Here is a 26,876-nt window from a genome sequence, read left to right as displayed (position 1 = left end):
CCATTCCAGCAGCAGCCACTTTCGGGACCTCCTCAAATGCTTTCGCTTAGAGAGCAGGCACGCATCGAGGCTGATCAGAGCTACCGTGATGCTACGAACAGGGAGCGATATGAACAGGAGATGCACGTCAGGCGCATGCAAGACGAGGAAGAAAGATCACGTTATGATTACCGCAACCCTGGCGGCATGATGGGTAGATCGTCCGCAGGAGGATATGGTGGAGGTTTCCCACCTCCTCCACACAGGAGATGAATTTGATGTACATCATTTCGTTTCATCATCAGTGTTTTCAAGAAGGAATGTTTGCATTGCGAGAGGTAGTTTTTGAATGTATATGTCTATTGAGTACAAGATACCACGATTCAGTTTTTCCATCATCTTCAACATCTATGTGAGTGTATTTCTTGTTTATCCTCCTCCTTTCGCCAAATTCAGTAGCACTACTTCTCGACGTTCCCTTCGAAGTCGCAACACAAGCTCCACTTCACTCCGATCACCATCATTGATTGATCTCTCCGCTCCTGTTCCATCTCTCTCTACCGTCTCTCCAACCTCCCTCTCTATTCTCATTCTTGTTCGCTTTCTTTTTCAAGACTCGTCACTACCCAAGCAAGTGTTCTTTATCACATCTTTTCATCTCGAGTCTTCCGTATTTCTTCTTGGAAGATAGAGGCCATATTCGACGTGACCTTCACTTCTTACGACTTTCTTCCCACACATACGCAAAGCGAAGTCACCTCGCTCTACCTCGACGTCGAATCGACGACGACTCGATCGAATTCGACAGGAAGGCACCCAACACCCATCGACAGACTTATAAACATCCTTCTCACACGTCAATACTCTGACACTCTTGTCTCACGCACAACACAAAACACTAAAGTCTGCTTTGACTTCCGGTTTTGTTCCAAGGTCACGGACACTCAACACCAACACCAAAGAAGTCACACAAGACCCAACAACCTACCGCAAAGATGCCTATGACTTGGGATGCCGCAGCTGACGCAAAGGTAAATTGTTCTCCTCTCTTTCTTTCACCAACAGATACTGACTTCCGAGTATCCAGTTGTTCACCGTTGTCATGGCTGTCTATGATATCAAGATTAGCGGAGCCCAGAACGACAAGATTGCCCAAATGATGGGATCTGGTAAATCTTCTTTCTCAATACTTTCCTTTTTTTTCCCTCACACTGACTTGTATCTTTCCAAAGACTGCACTCCCAAGGCAATCACACATCGTCTCTCCAAGATCCGTGCCCAGGGCGCTGGTGTGTCTCCTTCTTCCACCATCGCAACCCCCAAATCCCGCAAGGCCCATGCGGCCAAGTTCTCTGGTACTCCTTCCAAGTCCTCCAATGGCAAGGGCAAGGGTAAGGGCAAAGACCTCAACGGTCTCTCAGCCACCCACACCCGCACAACTCTCATGGAAGACAACGGTGAAGATGACGAAGAAGACTTCGCCACTCCCACCCACGCCCCCAAGAAGAGAAAGATGGAACCCAAGCCGGAAGACGAGGCTGAGGATCTCGGCGACGCCATCGACTTTGAAGCTCTTCACAAGAAGGCAGCTAAGGGTAAGAGTGCTAAGATCGAGGGAGGCCTCATCGATCTTACTGAACACCCTGGAGACGAGGACAAGGGAGTCAAGATCAAGAAGGAGGCCGCTACCGACCTCTATGGCTTCGCTGACCTCAACGATGCTGAGATCTAAAGTCGTGTCAACTATCCGGCAGGAGCAAGGAATCCCAATGACGATTGTTCCCAACTTTCGGGCGGAGATCATGATGGGAAAGTGGCAGCGGGAAATCATGTACTTGTAGTGGAGCCCACAAAAGCAGAAGCATCATTCAGAAGGGAAAGCACGATCAACATGGGCGAGCGAGGAGACTGAATGTACAAAAGCACAAACATCGGAGAGACAAAAACATGCAAACATTTCAGACACAATGACTTCTTCAAAATCAATTCGCTCGAACTCTACCTTGGTGATATGTGAAGCAGTAGTCCGAACGATAGCACCGAAGCGATCAGAGCTGCTATCACTAATGCTTGAAGTGGCAGCAAAACCACTTGCAAAAAGAGACAGAGAGATGTTCCAACCAACCATACCATTCTCCCCCCTTCCTCAAAACAAACCATCACATCCCCTGCCCACAACCAGCAAAAAAACCAGAACCCTTTGAGCTCCTGGGAAAACCCTTCAGACGAAACTTCCTTGATCTTTGCCACCAGAGAACGGCTATTTCTCTGGCTCCAATTGATTTAAGACTACACGGCAGGAAAACTTCGGATGAGTTTTGACAAATCATGAGTTGGTGGTTAAGCCATTGCGCCAACTCGGCGGATTATGGTAGTAAATCCAACTTGAGAGGTTATATGGTCTTGAGGCAGAGGACTGGGGTTCGATTCAGGGGGTGTGCGGATTGTGTTTGTGATTTTCTAGATCTTGGAGCTGGAGATGGACTTGAAGTTTGCAGGCTATGTCGTTGTAATTGATTCGACACGTGCTGTAAGAACGATCGAGCGGAATATGCATGGAGAAGTTGTGGTGCATGTCTGGATGCCATTGGCAGGAAAAGGTGTGATTTACGTTTCCGCGACCATTCAATCCTCGCAACCAATGCTTTGCCTTTTCCTCTGCTCAAACAAAGGAAGCAGAGTAGATGAGGATGATAGAGAGATGAGAGTGTCCCTATGCTCACATATTCGAACGCTGCACCGGTGATATCTTAAACAAAGCAGAAATTGGAATGACTGATCATACACCTCGTATCTTCCAACCGTGCTACTCGGTCTCCTACCATCTGACTCATTAACCTGCGTTGGTATCTGTCTGTTCTGTAAGGTGACATGGTTTTCGTTAAGGATAGAAGTCTCTGTGAGACATATGTCCCTGTCTTGAAAGTGACTTAGGAGCTGCTGGAAGTGAGACATTGACCCAAGGACATGAGGTTCTCTTACAATCTATCCTGACTTTTATCGCTCCCTATACAGCGAGAGGATACTGTTGCTAGCTCTTAAGATGCAAGACGACATTGGGAATTCCGAGTTGGACCGGTGAGAGAGCGAACAAATTGAGCTCTCAGCGGACCCTCTCTGAATCTCAATGTCATCTTGCATTTCAGTCGGTTGGATCACTTCGAACGTCTGGTGCATGGAGCAAACTGCGTGAATTGAACAACAATTTCCTTCCACTCCAGTGAGTGTTGGCTGTCATTGATACGCCCAGAAGATTCTTCCGCATTCAGTTTCACTTCCACTTTCACTCTCACTCTCACTCTCACTACTGCCTGATCTCGGTTCTTTTATTGTTGTTGGTGTCCCCTTCGTTTCTCTTCCGCAATATCAACATCAGTGGATATCAGGGTTCGCACACCATAACTGCCAGATATGGAGCCACTACACGAACGACTAGATCGACTCTCACCTACTGAGCAAGGCTTAGAGGAGTCAGTCCTCAATATCGCCGTCCGTATCTCGAGAGAAGATGCACGCCATGCCAGAAGGCGTCTAGCTCTGCTTGCCGAGCTGCAAGACTTGGGCTACGACGAAGACGATATCTCAGGAGATCCTGGTAAGTGCTACACCTCCACTTGTGCTGAACCGACCTCCCAGCCTTAGCGAGGGACAACAATTTAATGCTTGAGTTATGCTAACATCACAAAGCTCCCGAGTTTGCGTTTTCGGAAGTAACGACCGTTATCGAAGCCGCGCCGGACGAGGAAGCAATGCTCCAAGCAGTCATGGTCCGACTCGCCACGAGAGGCAACTACGACTCCTTGGTCGCCGAACTGGCAATCTCAACACTCGGACCGCACGATATTGACAAACTCGCCAAATTCCTAGACTCTCTGAACATTGACACGCCCAAACACAAGACCTCTGATGACAACGGCAAAGCGCTTGTGGAGTGCGTGGCATGTGAAGATCAACTGCCGCCCAAGGATCTCATACTCGCGACTTGTGGACATTGCTACTGTGGGACATGTCTGGACATGGTATTCAATGCAGCCGTGCTTGACGAGTCGCTCTATCCACCTAGTTGCTGCGAAAATACACCACTACCCATCGAACATGCAAAGAGGTTCCTGGAACCTGGAATGGTCGAGACCTTCAACGAAAAGGGCGTCGAGTTCAGTACTGTTGACCGAACATACTGCTCAGACCCAACCTGCTCGACTTTCATCCCTCCTTCGGATATCCATGGCGATGCAGCAGTATGCGATGGTTGCGGTAAACAGACCTGTGTTGTCTGTAAGGCACCCACTCATCCTGGTGACTGTCCGGCAGATGAGAAATTGAAGGCGCTCCTCGAACACGCAGAAAAGATGCGCTGGCAGCGTTGCTACAATTGTCTTCGCGTGGTCCAAAGACTGGATGGTTGCAGCCATATTGAGTAAGTCCAACATGTTGACGCTAGAATTGACACATGAGCTAACATGAAGTTCAGTTGTCGATGCGGCGCTGGATTCTGTTACAATTGCGGCAGACGTAGTCAAGATGGAGACACTTGCCCTTGCACCCTCGAGATTAGAGGACAAGCCCACGATCGTGATTTTGATCCTGACACTGACGGAGAGATCATTTATAACTATAGGTTCTATCGACGACCTGCTGATGGATCACGACTGAGAGGACTCCCGGTAGATGAGTGGCAAGACCGAGACGAACATGGTTGGCCTGTTGCTATGGACCAAGCCGAACGCCAAAGAATCCTCGACGAGCACGTGAGGGCACAAGCCCAGCTTCTACAAGGAGGTGATTTCGAAGGTCTCGGACTGGACGAAGGAGCGGGAGAGAGAGCTATACGGGGTCCGGCCCTGGAGCTAGAAGTTCCTCCGGAGGACATACAACTTGCGCTTGGTCAGCGCCTTCCCTGGCATGATCGACAGCAGCCTGAAATTGGCTATCTGGAAAGACTGCGTCGCCGCAATGAACGAATCGCTGAGTTTGTTCATGACAATCCTCACCCGCAAGAAGGACGCCCGCCACTACACGTCATTCTCGCGGGCTATGAGGATTATCAAAACCATATCGAGGCCATGAGACATGCAGAGCTTCAAGCAGCGGCACGCTTGCAGGACGTCGAACTCAATTGGGGATATCATCCACCCGAACTGGACGCAGATCGCGAGGAGGGTGTTGGAGAAAACGGAGAAAATGAGCCTGCGGAAGACCAAGTCCTTACTGGAGATCCCGAGGTACCCGCCATAATACTCATCGACCTGCCTGGGCTCCTAGATCCCAACGACGCCAACGTCATAACCGGGCGAAGGCTCCAAGGTATTCCCCGTCATATTCAGCAATATCTAGGACTCCGTCAAATGCTTGCTCACCACGATCCCCGACCTGACGCACCAGTAGTTCCACCTACAGCTACCACAACCGAAGATGATCCCTGGAAGCTCGCCGACGACCCCACCGCATGCCTTCATCCAGAGTGGTGGAACCATCAAGGCACTGCCACCTGCTCGGTCTGCGAAACAGACTCTCGCCGCACCCTTCACTGTCCTGGCTGTGAGATGCAAGTGTGCAGACGCTGCAGAAACGAAGGAAGGGTACCATATGGATTCATTCAGCAGCCTTGGACAGGAGAAGAGACTTTAGGTGGAGGCGTTGATCCCGACGTGGGCTCGTAGATGGACGATTCTCTCGTGGTGGAAGACATGGTCCTTGGATTGAGATGTTTTGTCAGACACATCTAGACCTTTCCCGTGGGTCGCGTTGACATCCTACAGAATCAGCAAATAGCTGAGCAGCTTTCCATAGACAGTATACCATAGCACTCCACGACCCTTTTACCATGTTTATGGTCTCGGTCTCTCGAGGTCAAGTCTAAGTATAATCTTCGTCCCAAATTTGATAACACTGAGGTCTTGCATCGCGCTCGGATATCATACGGCGAATAGCTGTCGAATATTCCGAGATGCCGTTGCATCGTAAAGCGCGCAGATTTGGACAATGACGCATCACCACCTCTGCATGCGAACAACCATCCGCCTCGCTGGTCGAGGAGAAACTGTCAATTCTGAGGAAGAGAAGCTCGGGGAATAGAGGAGTGTTTATGTTCGTCCAAAGGTCGATGTTCAGTCTTGCATGGTCGAGCCAGATGTGTTCTACTAATTTATTGCTGCCCAAGGCGCGCCACATAGTATCTGGTACGACAGATGCTCGAGGCAGCCACCCCAGATGGATCACCAAGCTTTTGAGGCTTGGAAGGCTAGTAACACAATTGGCTAATTCATTCCAGTTAACGGTCGATTGCCGCGGTTGTTGTATGGTAAGTTTTTGCAGTCCTGATGGATTCATTTCAGCCAATCCTTTGTAGAACTGTATGATATGTGCATCCCCAGTTTCTCGATCCTCATACGATATTGTGAGAGACAGGCTCCTGAGGGATTGACCACGAGTCTGGAAGATTGAGGGTAGTGTGGAAGCTGCTCCAGAAGTCACTTCCAGATCTAGATGCTCCAGTTTCTGAATCATCGAGAGCACAAGAGAATCATGGACCATTCTTTGCAAGTGACTTTCGAGTAATACGTTGTTCAGAGTTAGCCTTCGCAGTTTTTGATGAGTAGCGAGAGCCCAAAAAAGTTCGACCACATCAAATTGACCAAAGACGCGAATCGTGAGATCCGTCAATGAGACCATAGCTGGTAGCAGAAGCATCATTACACGGAAGCCAGCTTTCGTGCTCAGTCGGCATATCTTATCGATACCTTCTCTGTCTCTCAGCCATTTGGCAGTTTCGACCGTGACGGGTCCGCGGCCAACAGTCAGTTCGATTGGATTTGTGTACTGCATAATGTTGCGCAGAAGAAAGTCCGCTTGGTCTGCTTCCAACCAGGGGGTCCTAAGGGAGATGAATTGCAGGTGTGGATGACTGTGGAAAATTGATAAGGTGCTGTCTAGAGTCATCTTGTCACGCTCGTCGAGTTCAATTCTGGTAAGCTTAGGGCAACAATGCTCAAGCATACTTAATGTAGCTCCGGTCGGGTTTGAATCTTTGTAATAAAGCAGGTTTGGAATTTTCTCGAAAAGTCGTTCGATATTGACTGGTTCCTCTGAGCGTTCTAGATCGACCACTTTGAGGTGTTCAAGACTTGGGTAAGAGAACCTCATAAGGTTGTCAAATTGGTCTTCGTTGAGTATGTTCATGCGAAGTGTCATTGACTGAATTCTGTTTGCAAGATGCTGTCCGCGTTCTATGTCTTCAACAGAGTCCAGCACTGTCGGAACATCGAAGAAGGGGTTGCGCCAGAGAACAGCAGAGGTTTCGACATTAAACAACCTGTTGACGAACGATGTAAAGTGAACCAAGGTTCTCTGGTCGACATGTACCAAGATGTCGTGGACTATCTCGGGCAGCAAAAGTGCGCGGTGAGTTGAGTTCTCCATCATCCAATGAACCGCAGAGGCTCCGTAATGGTGCACAAACACCAAGCCGCGATGAAGGCTGCCGAATTGAGGGAGCCGACCGCTTGTAGGGAGGTTCAATGCGGTAATGTGCTATAGAAGATCATGGAGGACTTGTAGATTTCATGCGAGGCGCAGATCTCCTGTGCAGGTTCATCGTGGCGGTTCGACATCCAGCATCACGTGTCGGTCCTGCATGCGCCCGCATACTCTAGACATTATGGCTACAGAGAGGCGGCTAGCTGGCCACACACAACGAGAATGTCGAATGAGTTCCTGATAGCTAAAAGACGCGGTCAGAAAGTCAGCGACAGGGTCGCGAGTACATACAGCTCCAACGGTGATTTTTGCCAAGACATAATCACAGCAAACTTTTGGCTGAGAAGCTCTGGCCTTCCAACAGGGTGGAAGTTTTTCTCAACTCCCCACAATGTTGTCTCCCTAGCAGTTGTGCTAGCGTCCCAATGATATAAGAAGATGGCTGGGTCTTATCATCTTACGTGCCCATCGAATTGTTTTCAACCAACATCTCACCTTCCTGCAAGTTGAAGAATCGAAATCTTACGCGCCGCCGATGTCATAGCAGAATCTTGTGGAGTTGCCTGCGAAGACCAAAAATAATCAGCTCGCGACCACTTTCAAACCAGAAGACCAGGAATTTACGAGAGCTACAATATTGATACTGAAGAAACTCAAGTAATCGACAATGGACCATCACGAGAGCGGAAAGTCGTTGACTGACGCATACTCTCTCGCTGACCTCTTCGCGGACTGTGTCGAGTCTATCAACTTGATCCATGGAACCCACGAAGAATCTCACAGTGAAGAGATTCTTACATCACAACTGGGCATCGAACAAGCACGCCTTCTTATTTGGGGAGATGCTGTGGGAATTTGCTCACCACCAAATTCTACCGGCGTTACATCCGCCATTCCAAAACATCCTGGCGCATTGAACCCAGAACCTGAGAGGCCCTTGTACTTTGGCACTCGAGATGCCCGATTGGATGACCCTCGCTTTAGACAGCGTGTGGAAGACTCTTTGCACGCTATCGCCAGCCCTATGACACATTTGACGAAAGCCAAGATGTTGCAAACCTATGGACTGGATCTTTTCAAAGGCTCACCAAAAGTGCGCGAGAACCATATGCTGGCTCCCAATCCTTTCAGACTGCAAGCATTCCGTGAGAAGTTGGAATTGCTGCAAGAAGTCGTGGTCGCATATCCCCACGCAAAGATTCACAAACATCTTGGTGTGAACAAGAAGAGCGCTTGGCAAATCATGGATGTGGCCAAAGCAACCGGACTTTGTGCTCTCATCCGCGAGAAGGTGGACTACCTGGTTCAGCTCATGGATACGCAAACAAGAGTCGACAAGGCAATGCGATACGACGTACGTGCCATGGGATGGCATCCTAGCGAAGACATGAATGCCACTATCCGTGACACTCTGAAGTTATCTCTCCTGGTCGAAGCGTCCGAAACTCTGTATCCCGAATATAGTACTGCGGCACAGGAGGCTATGGACAATGTCACTGATCAATGGAAGGGTAGTCATGGCTATGATGCTATGATGTCTGACCATCACAACCCGATCATCCACAAGACCGCCTCTCACACTATGCTCGCACAACCTCTGCCTCGCGCGCAGGAGTCAACCAAGCCGACTGTCTCACCACCAAAGACACCGAAGAAGGGAAAACTGCTCGGAGTTCTTAGGCCAAAGCTCACGCGCTTGTTCTCAGGCAAGAGTATGGAGAGGCTGTCACCAGCTGCTGCCGATCCTTCACGCTCAAGGTCCGAGAGTGGGCCCAGTGGTGGCATGGATGGAGAAGCGCTTGAGCCCATGCGTAGCAAGTCGCTGGCAAACGACGACTTGACGCATGTTCTTACGCATACTGCTACGCTGGAAAGTATGATCAGCAGACATGATCAGTACCCTGGAAGATGAGGAGGAGAGAAGAATGGATGATAACAGCAATCTCTTTACCTTGCTTCTCTGTCGTTATATGGCTTTTTGAGGGATTCACAATTTGGAGGAACACTTTCGCTTTGCTCTCGATACCCCCTTCTTTGTATCAATGTGTTTGTAGTCAGTCTTTCACTGTATAATACCTTGCTTGTAGTTATTCTATCGCCTCGGCTTGCAACAATCAAGGGAAGGCGTCTGCTCAACCCTTTTACATCTCATTCGGTCCTTCTGATTTCGATGAGGAGCTCCAGGTCTGGAAGGAGGAAGCTTGGAAGCTTGCGCCATCTTTCCGATGACCCCTGAGATCGACAGCGGGGGAAGGACCCTTGGCCTCGGCGCTCAACTTCACATGCAATGAAAGTTAGAAGTAACCTTGTACCGCTCACCGCAAACATGCACCTATCCAATTCCAGCTCCTCTTCTTTCTGTACAAGACCACCTTGACAGCTTTTACAACTCCACTGTCTTTATCTCAATCGCAACGCAACCTTCGCTCGACCCAGACCGAGCTCCAAGCATACAACGTACCATTTGAGCTAGCTTCAGCAACTCGACCACCCTCAAGGACGAATAAGAAGAGCAAAAAGAACTACACAATGGCGTCGACCTCTCACGCATTCTTCACCTCGATCCCATGGACATCTCGCCTCCTCGCCTCCCCCAGCGTCCGCACAGCCCACCCCTTCTCACGCACGCCGAAACCTCTTACCGGCGAGGACTCACTGATCGCCGGTACCCTCGCGACTTCATCCACGATCCCCCACTGCTTGATCTACTATCCCCGCCCTTGTTTCGCAGACGCAGAAGTCAATGCGATAAATGTGCTGCTGAAAGTAGAAGATGGATGTAACGGCTACCCATCTATCCTCCACGGCGGCATCACTGCAACGATTATCGACGAGGCCATGGGAATGCTACTGCAACTCCAATCTGAACGCTTGCATCTCGGTCGTGTAGCTACTGGTCATGCATCAGGAGAGATCGCATCGGGCGTGGAAGCATTTACAAAGAGTCTGAATGTGGAATTCAAGAGTCCTATCAAGACGCCTGGGATTATACTTGTCAAAGTGAAAGTGGTGGAGAGAAAGGGGAGAGGGATTAAAATGGTTGCGACGGTCGGACAGAAGGTCGGGCAGGAGGAGGAATTGGATGGGGAGGTGAAGGTGTGTGCGACGGGGGAGGCGATATATGTCACCCCTAGAGGATCGAAGTTATAGATACCAGCAATCACGCTACGATGTGTCACCGTATCTAGACTTCCAGCAAGCAAGGGGAATTCCCGTGGCGATAAAATTGTTGATCCTGGTTGACGGATCAGAGTCATTGAGGCAGAAAACGAGCAAGACCTATCGGGAAATGACTAGCAGTGAAAGGCAAAGAATGTCGATACCTCTAGAGATTGTGGAGTGGATCTCATAATCACAAAAGGTGGGAGAGAGTTGTGTGATTTTTTTTTGGAACGGGGGCCGTCGAAAGGAGGTTGCAGTGGGTTCTGGGAATACGTTTGAGACGGGCTAGGCCATGCGGTCGGAAGAGGTAGGAAGAATTGCTCTTTCACCGCAGAATACTGGTTACAACATTGCAACTGAACGATCGAGCAAGAGTGTACCGTCACTTGTCCGCGACGATAGCATGTATCCCCATCTTCCGATAACCCTCGACAGCACTCTCCCCAAAGACCTCGATAATTCCACTCCAGAGACTTGGACTTTGCTTTTTAGTCACAGTCACCCGCCTCCCCCATAGATCCTTGACGCAAGGCTGTAGCACCAGAACCATCCCCTTTCTTCCCAATACTTCTTCGAAAGCTTTGATTCTGTCGATGTTGGCTTGTCTGCATTTGTGTGTCGATATGAGATGGACATGCAGACGAATTTGGCAGAGCCGATAGATGTCTTGCGTTATGGTGGGGTGGGTAAGGAGAATCGGTGGAAGCGGTAGGTGGGATGCGATGGTTATGTCGGGAAGTATCTCTTCACAGATCATGATGCGAAGCTCGGGGGGGAGCGTGAGGATGTTTGTTGGCATGTCTGCGGCTGGCAGAAGAATGAGGTCGTATTCGATAGTGGAGGTGGAGTGAATAGTCGAATTGTGTTCGAAGTCGAGACGAGGAGTATGGGGCAGTGATTGTGAATGCTTGCAGAGCATGAAGGTGACGAGAAACCCTTGTGGCATCTATGACTGAACACTCGTGGCACCAACACGAGCCTGGATGGGAATCGCGCCCGAGCTCCTGTCGTCTCTTTCATCCGACCAAAGCGAAAAGCTGGCCGTGATGACCACCGAGATGAAAGATTTGAAAAACACAGAGCAGATTATAGTAGCAAGCGGAGCAAGCAGAACATTCAGTCATCGCCTTGTATCTTTGCATGCTTGAAATATTTCATGCCGACCCACGCTACAACAACCCAAACCCAAGCCATGACTGAAGTCAAGATGATCAAGGCGGGGTAGTAGCCAACGATGGGCAACGTCGGATCGTCTTCGAGTTCAGGCGGCGCATAGGGAGTTTGTCCAACGTCCCAAGCCCAGCTCCAAACACCGAGACAGCTTCCCATACCCACGGCAAAGACAACCCAAGTGACGACCAGTACAACCCATCCCCAGCGTTCTGTCTCGGCATAATCGTAGGCATCATCTGCCTTGTGTGCTAGCACTGGTACGGCGGACAGCGGAGACGGCGCATGTTTCTGGGATGAGCGACGGCGGACAACGTCAAGGACGGGACGGGGGTCAAAGTATGAAGCTGGACGTGTCACGGTAGCGGCCATGCTAAGGTCGTCATCGTCGGTGGTCGAGGCATAACTCTGACTCGTAGGACTGATTATGGGCGAGCCCAAGTCTGGATGCACAGGCGGAGGAGGGATCGAGGGCGGTGACGAGTTGGGCGAGTGTTCCGAGACGAGAGACAATCGGCGAGGTTGGTGCAAGTCTTCGGCAGCCAGAGCATCGTGCAGAGCGTCGTCAATGGATCGGATGGCATCGTCGGACTGAGCGTCTTGGGCAACTCTGAATATTTCGGTGGCAGGAGGGTCTTGCTTGACGCGACCAGGACCCAGCAAGGCCGTTTTCCTCAGCGAACCCTTGCGTTTACGCGCCTTGAGAGGACGAGACAGATGGGTCGATTCATCTTCTGCTTGCATTGGAAGGCCAACTGCAGCAGGAGCTGATGTCGACAGTTCGACAGGCGCCGGACGAGACAGGAAGTTGAATCGCTGTAGAAGACCAGCAGAGAGGCTCCGATGCTTGTGCTTGGGAGCTGGCGGAAGCGCGGTGCATGCCAAGTGCTCGTCTTCAACGGCTGTCTCAGTTGCACCGTTCATGTTTCTGCCCTCCGTTGTCATGGTATTCCCAGAATAGAAGCATTGGTAGAAGTCATTGTTGGAATCGATGTCCACTGCATGGTCTCGAGAAAAATGTCAAAGGGCTCTCTCAAGGAGGAAGTCGCGTTCTATGAAACAGGATCGAGTTGACCGACGGCACGGAAGGTGTCAAAGCAGGGTGCTGCTCAGAGCGGGCCGAGGGCGGGGGAACAGGGCGAGACGAGACTTTGGAGGGCGCGCGCTTTCCAAGTTCCAACGGTGACGGCCCACGACGTCAAAAGTGTCGCGCAGAGAGACATCTAACCCCCTGAAAGCGCGTATTTTGCAGGGATCTGCACGTACAAAGATAGTCGCCGTTCCACTCCCCTATCCACATACCAGCCCTCGATACTGTCTCTACTCTACATCTCGCATACAATCCGCGTCGCTCCTTTGACCGCAATCTTCCACCACATCCGCTCCCAGCTAGACAAAGAAGTCGCGGCTTTTACTATCTCAACGCTCTTTTTGTTTGCCGACAGCAGCCATGGCTGACATCCAATTGCCTATGCCAATTCCTCCGAGGACTCCTACAACATCCGACGACGAAATGGATCCTGAAATGGCAGAGTCGGGCTTGCGCATCAAGCACGCATACAACGAGTCTCCTGTCAGATCTCGTCTTTCGGGCTCATTCGACCGACTCTCTTCTTCACCTCCGGACACTGCGAGCACTTCAATGAACACCGGTCGTACCGATCTGATATCACCCACCTTCTCCCTCACAACACCTGCCGACCCTTACAGCCCCTTCACGCCCAACACCGTCATCAGCGAAGCAGACGAGTCTTCAGAGAAAGAGGATGAGCCTCCAGTTGCCGCAAACCCATTCAACTTTACCACCCAGCAATACTCTGCTGCCCTCTCTCCCGCGAAGCCTGTCAGTACATGCATCTACGCCCGCAAGCAATAGACAACTAACACGAACTAGGACATCAATGTTGGCAAACGTCGTGGTCACAAATACAAGCACTCCAGTGTTTCCCACCAAATCTTCATCGAACCCGCTCCTCGCGCCCCTCTCCAATTACCTGCTTCCCTCCCTGTTCCCACACGCAATGAGGTCCAACACAGCATGACATCCAACCAAAAGGCCCGCCTAGCATGGTGTTTCTGCCACTTTTTGATCGCTGGATATGTTCAATGGAGTGCTTCGGGTTCTCTTGCCATGACCGCCCTCTCTCGTCTACTTTTCTTCGATGCTGCTGGTGCTATTGCTTGTGTCTTGGTCGAGACCATGGGAAACTTTGAAGTCTGGAAGCGCTCCAGTGTCAAGCATCCTTTTGGCCTTGAGCGTTTGGATGTGCTCGTAGGCTTCGGCCTTGCGGTCTTCATTGGCTTCATGGGTCTCGATGTCTTGTCACACGGTATTCAGCACTCTCTTGAAAACCTTGGGTCTCACGTCGCCCACTCTTCTCATACCCACCGTCGCATCTCAGCTGGATCTGTTGATGTCGCCGCTTTACTTGCGATCGTTGTCACCCTCATCTCCGCTGTCGTGCTCAAAAATCACGCTCGCATTGGCAAGGCTATGCGTTTTGATTTCATTGCATGCTGGGGTACTGTCTTGAGTAACCCCAGCCATCTTATCACTCTATCCTGCTCTACACTCCTACTTCTGCTGCCCCTACTCAGTATCCAAGCCTACAAGTGGTTTGACGCCGCCATGTCTTTCGCTATCGCAATTGCCATGATCGCCATTGGCGTCCGCCTGGGCACCTCCCTATCATCCATCCTACTCATGTCTTACTCCGCACCTGCTGGCAGCGCGACAGTCAAAGACGTTATCTCCGAAATCGAAAACGATAAATCCGTTTCAGCCGTTCAGGACGCCAAGTTCTGGCAAGTTCACTACGGACTATGCATGGCCAACTTGACTCTGAGATATAGAGCAGCTGACTATGGTCTTGATTTGGCCAAAACGAGAGAAAGAATTTCAAGTCTTGTACGCAACAGGCTTGGTGGAGGTTACGGATCCGGCGGCCTCAAATGGGAGGTTTCGATCCAGCTGATATCTGAGAGGGATTAGACAATCCTCTCCTAACTCCTAACGACCCTTACTGAATTACGGCACGAATTATGTACATTTTTATATCCATATTGCATGAAATGAGAAATGCTGAACCACAAAACTTCACTTCGCTCACTTCCATGTTGATTGTTGACCAAGCACGTGACGAGCTTCTGTTTGCCCGCGTTTGCCTCTCGTGACGTCTTGGGAATGCTACAACACCGCACGCATAAATCCGACAAGTCATCAAATATCATCAAATAATTTGCGGCTGCGTCCTCGACTTGACAGAACTCTTTGCGCATCTGTTGTCAATATGGCGGCTTCTAACGATCTACTTGAGCGTCTCCAAGCTCATCTTGGCCAGCTGGAAGCGGACCCCATCAACACCGATATCGATGAACGTCTGTTCGAATCATGCTCTCTAGCTCTTGCACCCGGGATATCGAAGAAGGATTCTATCACACTCATCTCACAACTCTCTCGTATACTGCCGGTTTTACAAAAGGACCCAACGCAACCAATTCAATTCTTGGTACTTCTACTCGAGCCGTTGAGCTTCTCGGATGTACTCGGCCTGAATGCTGCTGTGGACTTTGTCGGCGGACTCAACGTGGCTGCTGTTCCGTATAATCGCCTTATGCTGGCATTGCTGAACAAAGCTGCCACGAACGCCACGGATGCCGCAACCATTGCTGCTCAACCTGAAGTGGTCACGGCTTTGGTGAATCTCTGGCTTTGTACCCATGAAGCTGGAATTGCAAAGCAGGCTGGAGATGTTCTGCTGGCTCTACTGAAGGTCGACCATGCAGTCCCTCCAGGAGCTGGTGATGAACAGTCGCTTCCTGGACACAGTCAAGGATTGATGTGGAAGCGTGTATTCGGAGATCAAGATGTCTACGCTTTGATCTTCTCAGTCTGCACTTTGAAAAGTGTTGAAGGCATCGACTTATCGAAGAGCCAGAAGACGCTCGCACAAGCTCGACTGCTGGAATGGTTGCCCGAGATTGGTGCTCTGAACTGGAATGCCATCACACACGCACATCATCCAGAAGTCGAGAAGCGGTTTACCGACGGCAAAGGAGAGGGTCTACTATATTTTGCCTCATCGAACATGGTTGACACTGCCGATGATGTATTGATGCATCGCTGTCTGCTCGAGTTCTATGCCACCTTACTCAAGACGATCACCCCTACTGAATCAGCAGGATCGCCGCATTCATCCGCAGCTCTTGACTTCCTCATCCAACATAAACTCCACGACAAGGCGATGAGCTACTACCTCGACCCAGCCAATCCTCGTCATGATCCTCTGGACTTGCAGTTCCTGTACGCACCCTCAGCAAATTACGTCGCCGCCTACGTGTCTTCATACCCCTCTCATTTCCTAGCCAGCCCATTGAAGTCAACAGTCATCAAGCGTCTGCAACAGTCTTTGGACATCTCACCCAGTCGCTGGGCCCATGCCGAATCACCGAAACAAGATCTACACATCTTGGCGTCCATGCCTCGCAGTGCTCTCCTTCCCACGAATAACAGGTGGTCGTCATCTCCGCTTTCTCTCCTTCCGTCAAAGTCCACAAATGCAGACGCACTGGCAACTTTGGCCACGATCTTCCATGGTCCCTCGAAGCAAGAGATTATCAACTACCCGCCCAGCTCACCTCTCATGGACACAACACACGATGCCATCTGGAAAGGCGAAGCCCAAGCCGCATACGCACTCTACTACCTCTACCTCAACCACAATCCCACTCTCTTCGCCGACCTCGCCCACCACGCCAGCGTCATTGCACTGAGAGAAGTCGCTCTTGCAGCCATCAGCCTGATTCGTAGTATAGTGACCGCGAACTGGTTGCCTCTCGGTCCGACATCAACACCTACAGATCAAGAGTTCCACGGAGCTTTGCCACCCACATCTCTTGCCGAGCAAGGCAAAGGCTTCCTCGCTATCCTCTCACCCCCATCGCTTGAATACACACTGCCATACCTCCTCTCGCCAGCCCAAACATTCTCGAATTTGGTCGGCGGTGTAGGTGATACAGAAAACTCGGCTTACAGAGTCGCGATGAGTAAGTTTGAATGCTTGAAGGAGGTTTACAACAGACTCAAGGTCTTTGTCGACGAGGGTGGCGAAGAAGGAAAGGAGTGGGGGGATGTTGTTACTACATTGAGAAAAAAGGTTGATGAGGGACCTTTCGGAGGTCAGGGTGGAGAGGTTGGTGGTAGAATTGCCACTATGGAGTTGTAGAGGGAACAAAACCCGCAAAAGCTAGCAGAGTATTCAACTGTCTGCCATCCGTTTGATCGTGCCACAGAGTCCTTGGCTCAACACAAATCTCCAACCTACTTTCTGCTTGTCGTTGATGTCGACGTCTAAGCTTTCACAGCTCTTGAGGAGATCGTCGAGTTCGCGGGTTGCGGTTCAAAAAGCCACTTTCACTCGATTCTACCTATTGACCAACTCCTTAACGCGCAATCTAGCCTCTATCACCCTCCGCAATCAACTCCGAACATCGTCCACCTGTATTCACCGTGCCTCCACCTAGATTCACCGTGGTCGATGAACCCTGGGATCCTCCACCTAATTTCGCCATAGCCGATGAGCCCTTGGATCCAAGCACCCTGGTATGCGTCCGCCGCTTCATCATCAACTCCCAGGACTTGATCTTGTCAGAACAGCCACCTAAGAAACCTACCAAGAGCTTGAAGGAGCGCCTCAAGACGTCGGTACTCCATTTGTTGGTCAAAAAAAAACACTGTACTGGTATATTGGACTAGATTGAGAAAGCCCATATATGGAGACTCTAAGCTTAGAGTACAGGTATGGCAAAAGCTCAGGGCTCTTTGCAGCCGTTTTGGATGTAAGTTGTTGCGTTTGTGTTTAGCTGTGATGGGCGGATGCTGATGTTGACATGGTGACTTCAGTTTCTTCAGATGTCAAGGACTCATCTGTACACGAAAAGCAGGTGCAGGATATCGAGAAAGGTGGTGAATCTGTTGAGCAGAAGGAGAAAGCAGCTTCGGTATGAGACCGGTGGTGGGAAAACTGCAAGGATCCTCAAATTCACCTGTGAGCATCGGGCGAAGATACTGCTCGGGAGTCGCATAACAATATCAAGAGAGCCAGCTATCATGCTCTTGATGTTCAAGCAACTTAGATCATCAGCATTCCAAGAATTCGTATTGGCTCTTTTTAACCTTTATTCAGCATGATCGTTTGTCTCAATGGACTACTCGTTGTAGCCCTGTCTTCGCCGATCAAGACAGCCACGCGTACCTTATTGGAATGACCGATGAATGGTTGAGAGGAATTGATGGTGGTAGTTGTTGTGGTAAAGTAAACTCTCTTTCCGGAGCACCTGAGGTTCAAAATCACTTACTAAATATAACATTTCTTTATCTACGAGAATGACGAGCAGGCGTGCTGTTTGCTTGGATGATCTCCGATTCTGTTTGCTTGTTTGCTTGGATGATCATCCCGTCATGTCCGTATATCTAGACGAAGAAGCCGCTCGTAACACTACAGACGTGAATGATTGGACTATATGCGATGGTGTCCTTACCCTACTGAAAGATATATGGGATGAGTGAATGCTAAGTTCGATGGAAGCTATTGGGTTAGTAGTAGGTAAAGTCTTCTTGCTTGTCTACACTTCAATTCACAGCAAAGGGTCCGTAGATAGGTGTGGTAAGAAAGTGGTGAGGTTTCGAAGGCCTCTGTCAGAGCCGTAGATAAATTTGTGCAGATCCTCATCACTAATTATCCAAGTGTTCATAATCTTGCCAAGTGATATGCGCAAGGGTCCACGATTCCCCAGACCGTTTTCACATGCATGGGCTCGGGCCGAGACGAGCCGAGGCATGATGAAGTGGTTTCTTGAGGGGTGAACATCGACATCAACATCCAAACACCTAAAGACGTGACTCTCAACACGCACAGTTCTGATCAAGCCGAATATTCAAAGTCAAAATGCCGTTCAATACAGCTCTCACCCGTAAATTGGGGATCAAGGTTCCTGTAGTCCAAGGAGGTACGACATCCTGAAGTGATGGAAAGAGCAGTAGCTGAATGTGATTCTCAGGAATGATGTGGGTTGGATATGCAGAGCTTGCCAGCGCTGTTTCCAACGCAGGAGGTTTGGGTATCCTGACCGCGCTCACCCAACCTACTCCTGAAGATCTGAGAAAGTATGGAACACGAATCAAGTTCCACGGGATCATGGCTAACAACTCACAGGGAGATCCGAAGATGTCGAAAGATGACCTCAAAGCCGTTTGGTGTGAACTTGACCCTTCTTCCTGCTCTTCAGCCTCCGGACTATCCTGCATATGCCCGTGTCATCATCGAAGAGGGCATCCGGATCGTGGAGACAGCAGGCAACAACCCTGCTCCTGTGATCAAGCAACTCAAGGCTGCCGACCCTCCAATCATCATTTTGCACAAGTGTACCACCGTCCGCCACGCGCTATCTGCCATCAAACTTGGCGTCGACTTTCTATGTAAGTCAAGCCGAAGGTGCAAACCCTTGACTCGCTTGATATGTGTTTGGCTCCACTCCCCACCCATGCACGATGTTTTTTCCGATTAACGAGGCTGTCCAAGGAGATGAGCCACGTGAAAGACATCGTGCACTTCTACAGTGGCACTCGTGGCAGCTCTAGCGCACAGAGACATTGGATCTGATGTTCGAGTGCGTGTCAAGCCGAATGCCGCCCCGAGTCGTTGTTAATAGGCCCAAACACATGCAGGAGAAGCTCCTGACGTACCCTGATCCTGCTCGCAAGAAACCACGCTAATTTTACTTTCATCACAGCTATAGACGGCATGGAATGCGCCGGCCACGTCGGGGAGACAGACATTACCAACTTCATTCTTCTCTCGCGAGCTCGCCAGGAGTTGAATGTACCTTTCATCGCGTACGTATGCAAAGATACAAATATCATGAGCCAACAGCCGCCAGAGTGTTTCGATCTTGGAAACCAGCAGCGGCTGCACCTATCGCATTGCAAAGTGTCATTCGAATGGAATATGCCGCAACTGAGAGCTTCTTTCTTCCACAACGAATCACAGGCTCTCAGTGGATGCCTTCTCTACTTCGAGTTTCACTCTGCATTACAATAGGTGCACATTCAGGTTTCTTGATAAGCCTCATGATGTATCATTTTCGACACGAGAAATATGCTAATTCTACTGTTTATCTTCAGGTCAGGTGGTTTTGCCGACGGTCAAGGGCTTGCGGCAGCACTTTCCCTCGGTGCTGAAGGCATCAACATGGGCACTAGATTCATGTGCACCATCGAAGCTCCCATCCACCAAAATATCAAGGAGTCGATCGTCAAGGCGCAAGAGACAGACACAGAACTAGTTCTTCGACGATGGAAGAACACCAGCCGAATGTTCTCCAACAAGGTTGCGAGAGATGCCATCAAGATCGAAAGAGAGAGCCCGACTGGCAAGTTCGAGGAGGTCGCTCCCTACGTCAGCGGAAAGCGAGGTAGAGAGGTCTTCTTGAACGGAGACCCAGAGCATGGTGTAAGTAAGCATTTAGATCTCTAAGAGCTTAAGCTGACATTCTACGATACAGGTCTGGACAGCCGGTCAAGTCATCGGCCTGATCCACGACATTCCAAGCTGCGCAGACCTCATCTCACGCATTGAGCGCGAGGCTCTAGAGACCATCAACAAGGCAAAGTCGCTTTACGTTGAAGAGCTACCCGAAAGCGACATGGAGGGAAAGCCTATCCAAGACTCATCAGCAAATCCAAAGGGCGAGTACGGCGCGGTGGGATCGAAGGTGAACAATCCCCAGTCCGAGGTTTGGGGCATTGGTAAGAGTAAGCTTTAGACTGGTAGAGGCATGGCGTTGCAGACTTGAACCACGGTATTTTACCAAGTACACACGAATGCATACCGTATGGACCTCGCTTAATGAGCTCGCCTTTTTTCTGAACAAAATAATCACCACTATCCTTCTCAGTATACCAAATCTGTAAAGAACAGAAGGTGAAGAGAAAACGTGAACAAGAAGATCAATCATAAGTGGGCGACATTCGGGTATACGTAAGGACTTTGTACAGAACACCAGTGAGTACGGAGACACAGACAAGGATACCGAGCTACAGATCTTGAGATAGGAAAAGATAGGAGGGTATGACCCACCACTCGCTTCGTGCAGTTGTTTTCTGCCTCGTTTGCTTGAAATCAGGGTTGTCCCTCGGGGTGTAAGCAAGAAATATATTCTCTCTGCGTTGGTTTCTCTACTGGCAGCTGTGCTAATGTCGGCTGCCGGTTGTTCGACGGTGTGTCTGCCTTGAAGCACCTGCTTACAAAAAGCATCTCACGATACGTATATGCATGCGGAGGAACGAAAAAGAAAGTGCCTCGAGATTCAAAATTGTAGAGACATAAAGCACGACTACCAGTACGTACACAAAAGCGAAACCTCACACCACCAGGAGGAGCAAAAGAAACCACCGCCCGGTGGCAGGTGGAGAAGAAACTGGCGGTCCAGTTTGCTTATTATTCGGCGCGTAGTGGGGGTAGAACCCACGAACGCGCCTTTGGCGAGTGTCGGCTCCAGCCAAGTGGGCCAAACACACCAGGCGAGAAGGCGGGACCCTTGCTTGGCTGGGGACAAGAAAGGCAGAGAATAAATCGTATATAAGGGTTGAGCGAAGCTTGAGCGGGAAGGACAGGATTGTATAATAGTGAGCAAGTTTTGTCTGTGAGCTCGGACAAAGTTCTCTTCCATTGATGATGGTGATGCCGCGAGAACGAACGATAGTGCCAAAGAGGAATCAATTCCAGCGCAGAGTACGGCTTGGCTGGCAGTTGTAGGCGTGCAAATAATTGAGCGGCTTACAAGGATGGGCAGAGGTGAAGCGAGTTGAAGTTATGCTTCTGGCAGTGGAATCGCGGAGCTACGAGACATGATGTTCGGATCGCGAGTTCCGTGTTAGCCGGGGCGTCGTGGAGCAGTACTGACAGGCGACCATCGAGTACTACAGCTGTACTGGGAATAGCTGTCACCAAGCTGGGAACAAAACAGGATGGGCTTGTTCAGTGGCAATGCTCTAGAGTCCAAGTAGCTGTATCGGTCTGCGTCTCCTGCCGCTCAGTACCAGTACAACATTTCATTCAAGACTCGACCATTCACTGAGATTTCTTAGAGCTGCTCACAGCAATTTCGAGGCCTTGTAATATCTCCTTTCCAGACACGTAAACCAGGTATGCCGGGAAGAGAATCCACATGCCGTTCGGGAGAGCCCAGAGGAAGAAGATGGATGATGCATCATTGTGGCCGATATTCGCGAAACCAGAGAAGACTTCATTGAGCCCTGAGATTGATGTTAGTTCTAGATGGATAATTGAAAGGTTTGTAAGACATACAATAAAGCACAGTCTTGCTGAGGGTCATGAGGGCAACACCATACAACAAGAGGACTGCTTTCGCGGCAGCTTTCCCATAGACTGTTCGACTTCGCGCGAGCTTTCCGACTTGTTGCTTGTTCGGAGCGCCAGTGCCTTGAACGTCCTCGGTCCTTCCGTAGGTATAAAGCAGATAAAGGTAGTAGACATAGCCTACAATCTCCACAACGTTCATACCAGTCTGAGCAGCAGTAAAGCCATTACCCGAGTTATATGCAGGCCAGCCGTAAATGTGATCGACTTGGCCGTAGAGCTCGTAGGGTACCCAAAGAGGCTTCTGGTACTTGCCTCCAGGCATGGAATGTGGACGAAGCAAAACGTAGAAGCTATCCCAAATAACCAATGGCATCGAGATACATAGCCAAGTCAGAGTAAGGAGGGATGGCGTGTGTGACCAGGGCTTCTGGTTGTTGTTTCGGCCTTGAAAGTCAGGTTGCGATGTCGATGGCGTCACCGTTGACAGCGAACGCTTTGAGGGCGTCTCAGAGCCCAGCTGGTTGACATGTTGCGGAGGAAACTCCTGAGGATGGCTGCGTGTTGACACCATGTTGCCGACAGAGATTGAGAGTCCACTTGATGCTGTTTTTGAAGGAGGATGAACAAGGTTAGAGACGCCTGGCCTGCGTCCGGCAGGTGAAGACCGGAATGCCCTTAGCGCCGATCTCCGCATTTTTGTGGGGTGACTTGTGTGGGTCTTCTATCTTCCGAGGCGGACAGCCTGGTGGCTGGTTGACCTCCATGCCTTGAACCGCGCCTCCATCCTCCACGGGGGCTTGCCTGCAAACCCTTGACCTCTACTCACACTATGGCACAAGATGAAGTCTCAAATGGCTGATCGCATCAATCAGCCCCGCCATGAGCTTCGCCGTGTCCGACTTCATCAAGAATCTTCGATAACGACCTGGTACAGCCAATCTGCAGTGATTCGAGATAATCAGCCCACCGTGGACCTTTTCTGTCAGCTTAGGTATCACAGTTGCTGACCACTCCAATGCGCCGCCAAGAAACACAAAGGAAATCCTGAAGATCAAGAACCTCCGAGCTCGTGCTGTACGCGTGGCCGGAGTTCAAATACTCATCGTCGGTCTTCGGGTCCCCGCCGACCCTGAGAACTCCGTCAATCTTTTCCCAGCTTTCGGGGCTGGGAACATGGGTTGCTCTTCGAGAAAGAGAAGCCTTTGGAGGCGCAGTGACACGTTGCTGGTGGTGGTGGGCTACGACATGGTGCATGCCTATCTATTCCGCTGTCGTTGATATGGGACTGGGCGTGGTCATCTACCTCGCTGATCCCTTTCAAGACGTAAGAACTTAAAGACACCCAAGTGCCAGTTCTTGTGAGGCTATAATCTTGTACTCTCTACCTCGATTGGTTCCATTCAGCCTCGCTTAGTGTCTGGCGAAGGTATTGACTTAAAAGCCAATTCATCCCACCTTACGTTTTGGTCCTTCATATGCTCCCACATCCCTCACAATGGGATATTCATCAACACTCGCAGCTATCGCCTTGAGCCTCGGTTGGTATCGAGATTTTATGGTCTTAGCACAGTAACACTAATATCTCAATACAGGCTCCACTTATGCTTGGGGATGGGGTGGAGGCGATGATAGTGGCGGCTCTAGCTCTTCTGGCTCATCTGGATACGGTTCCGGCTCATCTGGTTCATCGAGCTCAGGATTCGGAGGCTCCGCTGGTTTCTCGATCCCCTTCGGCGGTGACTTTGAAAAGGCCCAGCGCGCTCAAATCGCACATGGTGTCCTTGCATCTTTGGCCTTTGTCATCTTCTTCCCATTTGGAGCTATCAGCATTCGATTGTTCAGCTTTCGCGGGCTTCTTTGGTTTCACGCTATTGTGCAAGTGCTCGCATACCTCATCTATATTGCGGCCTTTGGTATTGGAATTTACCTTGCCACCCAGATCCGCAGGGTAAGTGGAGCGAGAAAGAGCTACTCGAAATTTTGTCTGACGTCTGTCTAAAGCTCGATCACGCTCATCCCATCATTGGTATTGTGTTGTTCGTCCTCATCTTCTTCCAGCCATTCCTTGGATATATCCACCACCGCCTCTTCAAGAAGTACAAGCGCCGTACCTTCTGGTCGTATGCTCATCTTTGGCTTGGACGCATTATCATAACACTTGGGATGATTAATGGAGGGCTTGGCCTCCAGCTCGCAAACAAGTAAGTCCTTCCACAATTTCATGTTCACTTTCTCTTCAACGCTGACTTCCTGTAGCACTCGTAAAGGTGAAATTGCTTACGGCGTTGTTGCGGGTTTTGTTTGGGTCGTTTACATTATTAGCATCTTCGTCGGCGAATCAAAGCGAAGAAGGGATAGAAAGGCAGCTGTGCGGGCTGAGGCTGAACCCAAGAGGAACGAGAGCGACTCTTCCGAGTCGAGGATCAGAACCAATTACTATGCTTAGTGTACACGAGCGAATTGCGAGACAGAATCTGATATAGAAAGCGTTGCAAGTTATCAGCGATCGAATCCAAGTAGCCTCCATTTACAATTTATGCATCAATTTTACCAAAAGAAAAAAGCGTGTTTCCAGCTCCATGATATTCCGACATGGAAAGTGGTCTAGCGAGCACCCAACACAGTGCCAAGTCTTTTGCGTGGATAAGCAACAAATAATCTTTTCCACCGGCTCACGCGACTTCCTACTCCGTTTGTCGCAGTCGCTCGATTATCAAAAGACGGGTTGAAACAGTGACACATTCTTCTCGACTTGTCTTACAAAAACAATTTGAAAAAATATTCGTTTAGCGCCTGCGATTCTGTACCCTTCTACGAGTACAGCCACCGGCGGTTAAAAGTCCATTCCGTGAAGCTCGCCCAAACCATCCAGTTACACGCATTTCCATCTTTTGGCTTTGAGAAACGTTACAATCATGAGTGGACCACCTATGAGCAGCGGCCACACAAATGGGCATACCGATACACAATCTTTCCTAGGGGGTCTGGAGAGCCAGCTAGAAGGCTTTCGCAGATCCGACGCCGAGCGCGATGCCTTAGTTCAGGTGAGATAGCTCCATGGCTCTCTCGTTCACGATACAGGCTGATTTGAGCATACAGGAAGTTATTCATAAATACGCCGAGTTGCAGCAGCAGTACCATAACAAATCGGAAGACTATGAAAATGAGCTCGCGTCTCGTCGAATGTGGCAAGCACAGGCTCGTAACTTCGAGCGATCCCTGCAGACCACGAATATGGGTCTTGTATGTTCGATTGGATTCAGTAGAGTATTGGAGTTACTGACGTACAGTAGGAAGCAAACGGCTTTGTCCTAGCTTTGATTGATGGAGACGGAGCTATTGTAAGTGTTCCTAATATTAGTGCTGTAGAGCCAATCTGACCGTTTAGTTCCATGACTATCTCTACAAGGCTGGTATGGATGGTGGTGCTGATGCCGCTCAAGAGCTGTACACGCAAATCAGGACTCACGTTGCGGAATGTTATCCCGATCGCAACACCTCGGGTTACGACATCATGGTCCAGATCTTCTACAACATGGAGGGATTGAGTCACAAGCTGAAGAGTCTGGGTGTTTTCAAGAATCCTAATGAGATGGCACCCTTCGCTCGAGCTTTTTCGCTTAACAAATCTCTGTTCAGCTTCATCGACGTCGGTAGTGGCAAAGAAAGGGCAGATCACAAAGTTAGAGGTATATTGAGTGCTTGTTCCGCCGCGAAGGGAGACAGATGACTGACTTGTCCCCAGAAACACTGCGCTTGTTCCTACCCAACATGCAGTGCAAGCATGTAATCTTTGGAGGATGCCACGATAATGGTTATCTGCCTACCCTCGACCCTTACAAGCGGGACCAGAACACGGCCCCTCGTATCAGTCTACTAGAAACACTACCCATACAGCCCGGCTTCACACAGCTCGGTTTCAAGGTCGTACAGTTCCCTACGGTCTTTAGGTCCGATCCACTGCCAGATAGGCAATCTTTCGCGTCTCCTGTGGTCCAGAACGCAGCCGCATTCCAACCGAAACCTGTGCTGCCTACTCGAACTAATTCTGCTGCGACTGGCGGTGTTTCAGTCAGCCCTGCGGCTACACCTGTACTCGCACAGGCAGCCGCCGTCAAAACTGTCACGCCCCAGTCGTCCAGCGATACAACCGGAGGCGCCTCTTCATGGGCAACCGTAGGCAAAGGCGCACCCAAAACAATCAATGTCGCGACCAAAAAGGCACCTGCCCGCAAGTGCATCCTTCTGAACGCCTTCGATGAACGCATCGACGCTGTTCTCCCACGTACCGATCAAGCAGCTGCCGCCCGTCTCAGCGAGCGTGTTCGCAACAAGAAGGTCTGCAACAACTACCATCTCAATGGCAAGTGCGAAGCTGGAAAATACTGCGATTACGACCACGGTGAGCGTCTGAGTCCTGGTGAGCAGTTGGTGCTCAAGCATCGTGCTCGTACTAGAAGTTGTCCAGACCGTGGCGCTTGTAGGGACTTTGACTGCACTAATGGCCACGTTTGTCCATACGGGCAAGAGTGCTACAACGATAAATGTTGGTTCGAGGAGGTTCACGACGTTGACACGGTAAGTCATCTACACATGCTGCTTGTCTTTGATAGATTGCCAGCGGAGACTAATTGCTCGTTACAGAAAGTCATATCCAGGTTATTTGAGGACGGAGAACAGGAGTGGATTCTGAAGTAAAGACGTGTG

At 50.2% G+C, this 26,876-nt stretch overlaps 13 protein-coding genes across 13 annotated transcripts; 9 read left to right on the top strand and 4 right to left on the bottom strand.

Moving 5' to 3' along the window:
- The first annotated feature begins 951 nt into the window (after positions 1 to 951).
- Positions 952 to 2,011, top strand: M438DRAFT_392828 (uncharacterized protein). The gene is made up of 3 exons (XM_029909098.1): positions 952 to 1,010; positions 1,067 to 1,148; positions 1,212 to 2,011. The coding sequence occupies exons 1-3, from the start codon at positions 975 to 977 to the stop codon at positions 1,709 to 1,711; spliced, it is 618 nt and encodes a 205-aa protein (XP_029760829.1). The 5' UTR covers positions 952 to 974; the 3' UTR covers positions 1,712 to 2,011.
- Positions 2,012 to 3,899: 1,888 nt separating this feature from the next.
- M438DRAFT_248368 (uncharacterized protein) lies at positions 3,900 to 4,520 on the top strand (the record flags this gene model as incomplete). Its single annotated transcript, XM_029899615.1, has 2 exons — positions 3,900 to 4,396; positions 4,451 to 4,520. Coding segments are annotated over 2 exons (567 nt in total), but the record flags the coding sequence as incomplete, so codon positions are not given.
- A 1,180-nt stretch (positions 4,521 to 5,700) lies between these two features.
- Positions 5,701 to 7,539, bottom strand: M438DRAFT_217845 (uncharacterized protein). The gene has a single exon (XM_029899451.1). It carries the CDS (start codon positions 7,399 to 7,401, stop codon positions 5,836 to 5,838), a length of 1,566 nt encoding a protein of 521 aa, XP_029760827.1. The 5' UTR covers positions 7,402 to 7,539; the 3' UTR covers positions 5,701 to 5,835.
- Positions 7,540 to 7,887: 348 nt separating this feature from the next.
- On the top strand, positions 7,888 to 9,597 carry M438DRAFT_345752 (uncharacterized protein). The gene has a single exon (XM_029905520.1). The coding sequence runs from the start codon at positions 8,123 to 8,125 to the stop codon at positions 9,365 to 9,367; it is 1,245 nt and encodes a 414-aa protein (XP_029760826.1). The 5' UTR covers positions 7,888 to 8,122; the 3' UTR covers positions 9,368 to 9,597.
- A 387-nt stretch (positions 9,598 to 9,984) lies between these two features.
- M438DRAFT_374696 (uncharacterized protein) lies at positions 9,985 to 10,605 on the top strand (the record flags this gene model as incomplete). The annotated part of the gene is made up of 1 exon (XM_029908518.1): positions 9,985 to 10,605. The coding sequence occupies one exon, from the start codon at positions 9,985 to 9,987 to the stop codon at positions 10,603 to 10,605; it is 621 nt and encodes a 206-aa protein (XP_029760825.1).
- A 197-nt stretch (positions 10,606 to 10,802) lies between these two features.
- Positions 10,803 to 11,648, bottom strand: M438DRAFT_217792 (uncharacterized protein). Its single transcript, XM_029899450.1, has one exon. It carries the CDS (start codon positions 11,561 to 11,563, stop codon positions 11,000 to 11,002), a length of 564 nt encoding a protein of 187 aa, XP_029760824.1. The 5' UTR covers positions 11,564 to 11,648; the 3' UTR covers positions 10,803 to 10,999.
- Positions 11,649 to 11,733: 85 nt separating this feature from the next.
- On the bottom strand, positions 11,734 to 12,732 carry M438DRAFT_273467 (uncharacterized protein; the record flags this gene model as incomplete). The annotated part of the gene is made up of 2 exons (XM_029900641.1): positions 11,734 to 12,486; positions 12,544 to 12,732. 2 exons carry the CDS (start codon positions 12,730 to 12,732, stop codon positions 11,734 to 11,736), a joined length of 942 nt encoding a protein of 313 aa, XP_029760823.1.
- Positions 12,733 to 13,087: 355 nt separating this feature from the next.
- Positions 13,088 to 14,878, top strand: M438DRAFT_297228 (uncharacterized protein). The gene is made up of 2 exons (XM_029901940.1): positions 13,088 to 13,630; positions 13,682 to 14,878. The coding sequence occupies exons 1-2, from the start codon at positions 13,238 to 13,240 to the stop codon at positions 14,777 to 14,779; spliced, it is 1,491 nt and encodes a 496-aa protein (XP_029760822.1). The 5' UTR covers positions 13,088 to 13,237; the 3' UTR covers positions 14,780 to 14,878.
- Positions 14,879 to 14,989: 111 nt separating this feature from the next.
- Positions 14,990 to 17,063, top strand: M438DRAFT_345748 (uncharacterized protein). Its single transcript, XM_029905519.1, has one exon. It carries the CDS (start codon positions 15,078 to 15,080, stop codon positions 17,010 to 17,012), a length of 1,935 nt encoding a protein of 644 aa, XP_029760821.1. The 5' UTR covers positions 14,990 to 15,077; the 3' UTR covers positions 17,013 to 17,063.
- Positions 17,064 to 18,675: 1,612 nt separating this feature from the next.
- Positions 18,676 to 20,742, top strand: M438DRAFT_345746 (2-nitropropane dioxygenase). Its single transcript, XM_029905518.1, has 6 exons — positions 18,676 to 18,795; positions 18,847 to 18,952; positions 19,002 to 19,264; positions 19,579 to 19,681; positions 19,970 to 20,297; positions 20,350 to 20,742. Exons 1-6 carry the CDS (start codon positions 18,735 to 18,737, stop codon positions 20,608 to 20,610), a joined length of 1,122 nt encoding a protein of 373 aa, XP_029760820.1. The 5' UTR covers positions 18,676 to 18,734; the 3' UTR covers positions 20,611 to 20,742.
- A 1,175-nt stretch (positions 20,743 to 21,917) lies between these two features.
- M438DRAFT_355531 (uncharacterized protein) lies at positions 21,918 to 22,740 on the bottom strand (the record flags this gene model as incomplete). The annotated part of the gene is made up of 2 exons (XM_029907041.1): positions 21,918 to 22,102; positions 22,155 to 22,740. The coding sequence occupies 2 exons, from the start codon at positions 22,738 to 22,740 to the stop codon at positions 21,918 to 21,920; spliced, it is 771 nt and encodes a 256-aa protein (XP_029760819.1).
- Positions 22,741 to 23,934: 1,194 nt separating this feature from the next.
- Positions 23,935 to 24,615, top strand: M438DRAFT_273191 (uncharacterized protein; the record flags this gene model as incomplete). Its single annotated transcript, XM_029900614.1, has 3 exons — positions 23,935 to 24,117; positions 24,171 to 24,370; positions 24,426 to 24,615. Coding segments are annotated over 3 exons (573 nt in total), but the record flags the coding sequence as incomplete, so codon positions are not given.
- Positions 24,616 to 25,084: 469 nt separating this feature from the next.
- On the top strand, positions 25,085 to 26,867 carry M438DRAFT_335396 (uncharacterized protein; the record flags this gene model as incomplete). The annotated part of the gene is made up of 6 exons (XM_029903803.1): positions 25,085 to 25,213; positions 25,269 to 25,412; positions 25,463 to 25,510; positions 25,558 to 25,858; positions 25,915 to 26,747; positions 26,814 to 26,867. 6 exons carry the CDS (start codon positions 25,085 to 25,087, stop codon positions 26,865 to 26,867), a joined length of 1,509 nt encoding a protein of 502 aa, XP_029760817.1.
- Positions 26,868 to 26,876: the final 9 nt, after the last annotated feature.

The sequence above is a fragment of the Aureobasidium pullulans genome (genome assembly GCF_000721785.1).
Source record: "Aureobasidium pullulans EXF-150 unplaced genomic scaffold scaffold_9, whole genome shotgun sequence".
NCBI lineage: Eukaryota > Fungi > Ascomycota > Dothideomycetes > Dothideales > Saccotheciaceae > Aureobasidium > Aureobasidium pullulans.
This window is presented reverse-complemented; position numbering and strand designations above follow the sequence as displayed.